The sequence below is a fragment of the Palaemon carinicauda genome, chromosome 3, assembly GCF_036898095.1.
Source record: "Palaemon carinicauda isolate YSFRI2023 chromosome 3, ASM3689809v2, whole genome shotgun sequence".
NCBI classification, from domain to species: Eukaryota; Metazoa; Arthropoda; class Malacostraca; order Decapoda; family Palaemonidae; genus Palaemon; species Palaemon carinicauda.
The window spans coordinates 146,046,777-146,047,578 of record NC_090727.1 but is presented as its reverse complement, the minus strand read 5'-3'; the positions used below and the strand labels follow the sequence as shown (position 1 = coordinate 146,047,578).

The window sequence follows — 802 nt, the reverse complement described above, 5'->3', positions numbered from 1 at the left end:
TGTGTAAGCTAGCATATCCACTTTAGTACCGTCTACTTAATGTACAATCCTTCTATATCTATTATCACATCAGTGAAAATATGAAATGACTGAAAATGACGGATCAAAAGAAATTTTGATTCTGTCAAAACTTCAGCAGTAAGGAAATCGCTCCAAATACAAGGAATAAACTAAATTTATGTTAGAACATGTATCACGTACTCAAGTGCTTGCCGCAACCATTGCATAATATGAATTATATGAATGAGTAAAGCCTCAAAAACCTTACCAGATTTTAGCAATAAACAATCTCCCTTTTTTTCAGGTTCCCCGAGCATGGTGTTTGGCTACGTTGTGTTGAGTTTGGTGGCAGCTGCAGTGCTCATTTTAGGATTATTGGTGTTTGCAAGGTCCGTGAGTCGCGCTGTGTTCTACAAGGTGAGTGTGAATTGGCAAGATCAACAGCTGCTATGATGACATTGTTTAATTTCTAACAGAATCTTTTTTTAATGATTTTCTAATGGTACTGTAATAACCCTAATCGCCACGGAGAAACGTAGATATAACAAAATATGATTGAAGGGGTGTGGTGGCCTATTGGAAACGTCTCTGCCTGGCGATATGCCGGACAGGGTTAGAGTCTAACTAAAGCTCGGTAGATTCTTGTAGTGAATGCAACCTCCCTATCCTTGTGAACTAAGAATGGGAGTTTTAAGGGGATCCTATAGATCTACCTGCTGAGTCATCAGCAGCCATTGCCTGGCCCTCCCTGGTCCTAACTTAGTAGAATGGCGCTGATCACATGTATATATGGTCAATCTTT

The 802-nt window shown here is 39.7% G+C and overlaps 1 protein-coding gene across 2 annotated transcripts in view; it reads left to right on the top strand.

The window, feature by feature from the left end:
* The first annotated feature begins 307 nt into the window (after positions 1–307).
* Positions 308–802, top strand: part of LOC137638599 (synaptotagmin-10-like) — a 38,755-nt gene continuing 38,260 nt past the window's right edge. For both annotated transcript variants that reach the window (XM_068370810.1, XM_068370811.1), the window contains exon 1: positions 308–417. In XM_068370810.1, the coding sequence (XP_068226911.1) occupies positions 316–417 (102 nt within the window). In that variant the 5' untranslated portion in view covers positions 308–315. The remainder of the gene's footprint in view (positions 418–802) is intronic.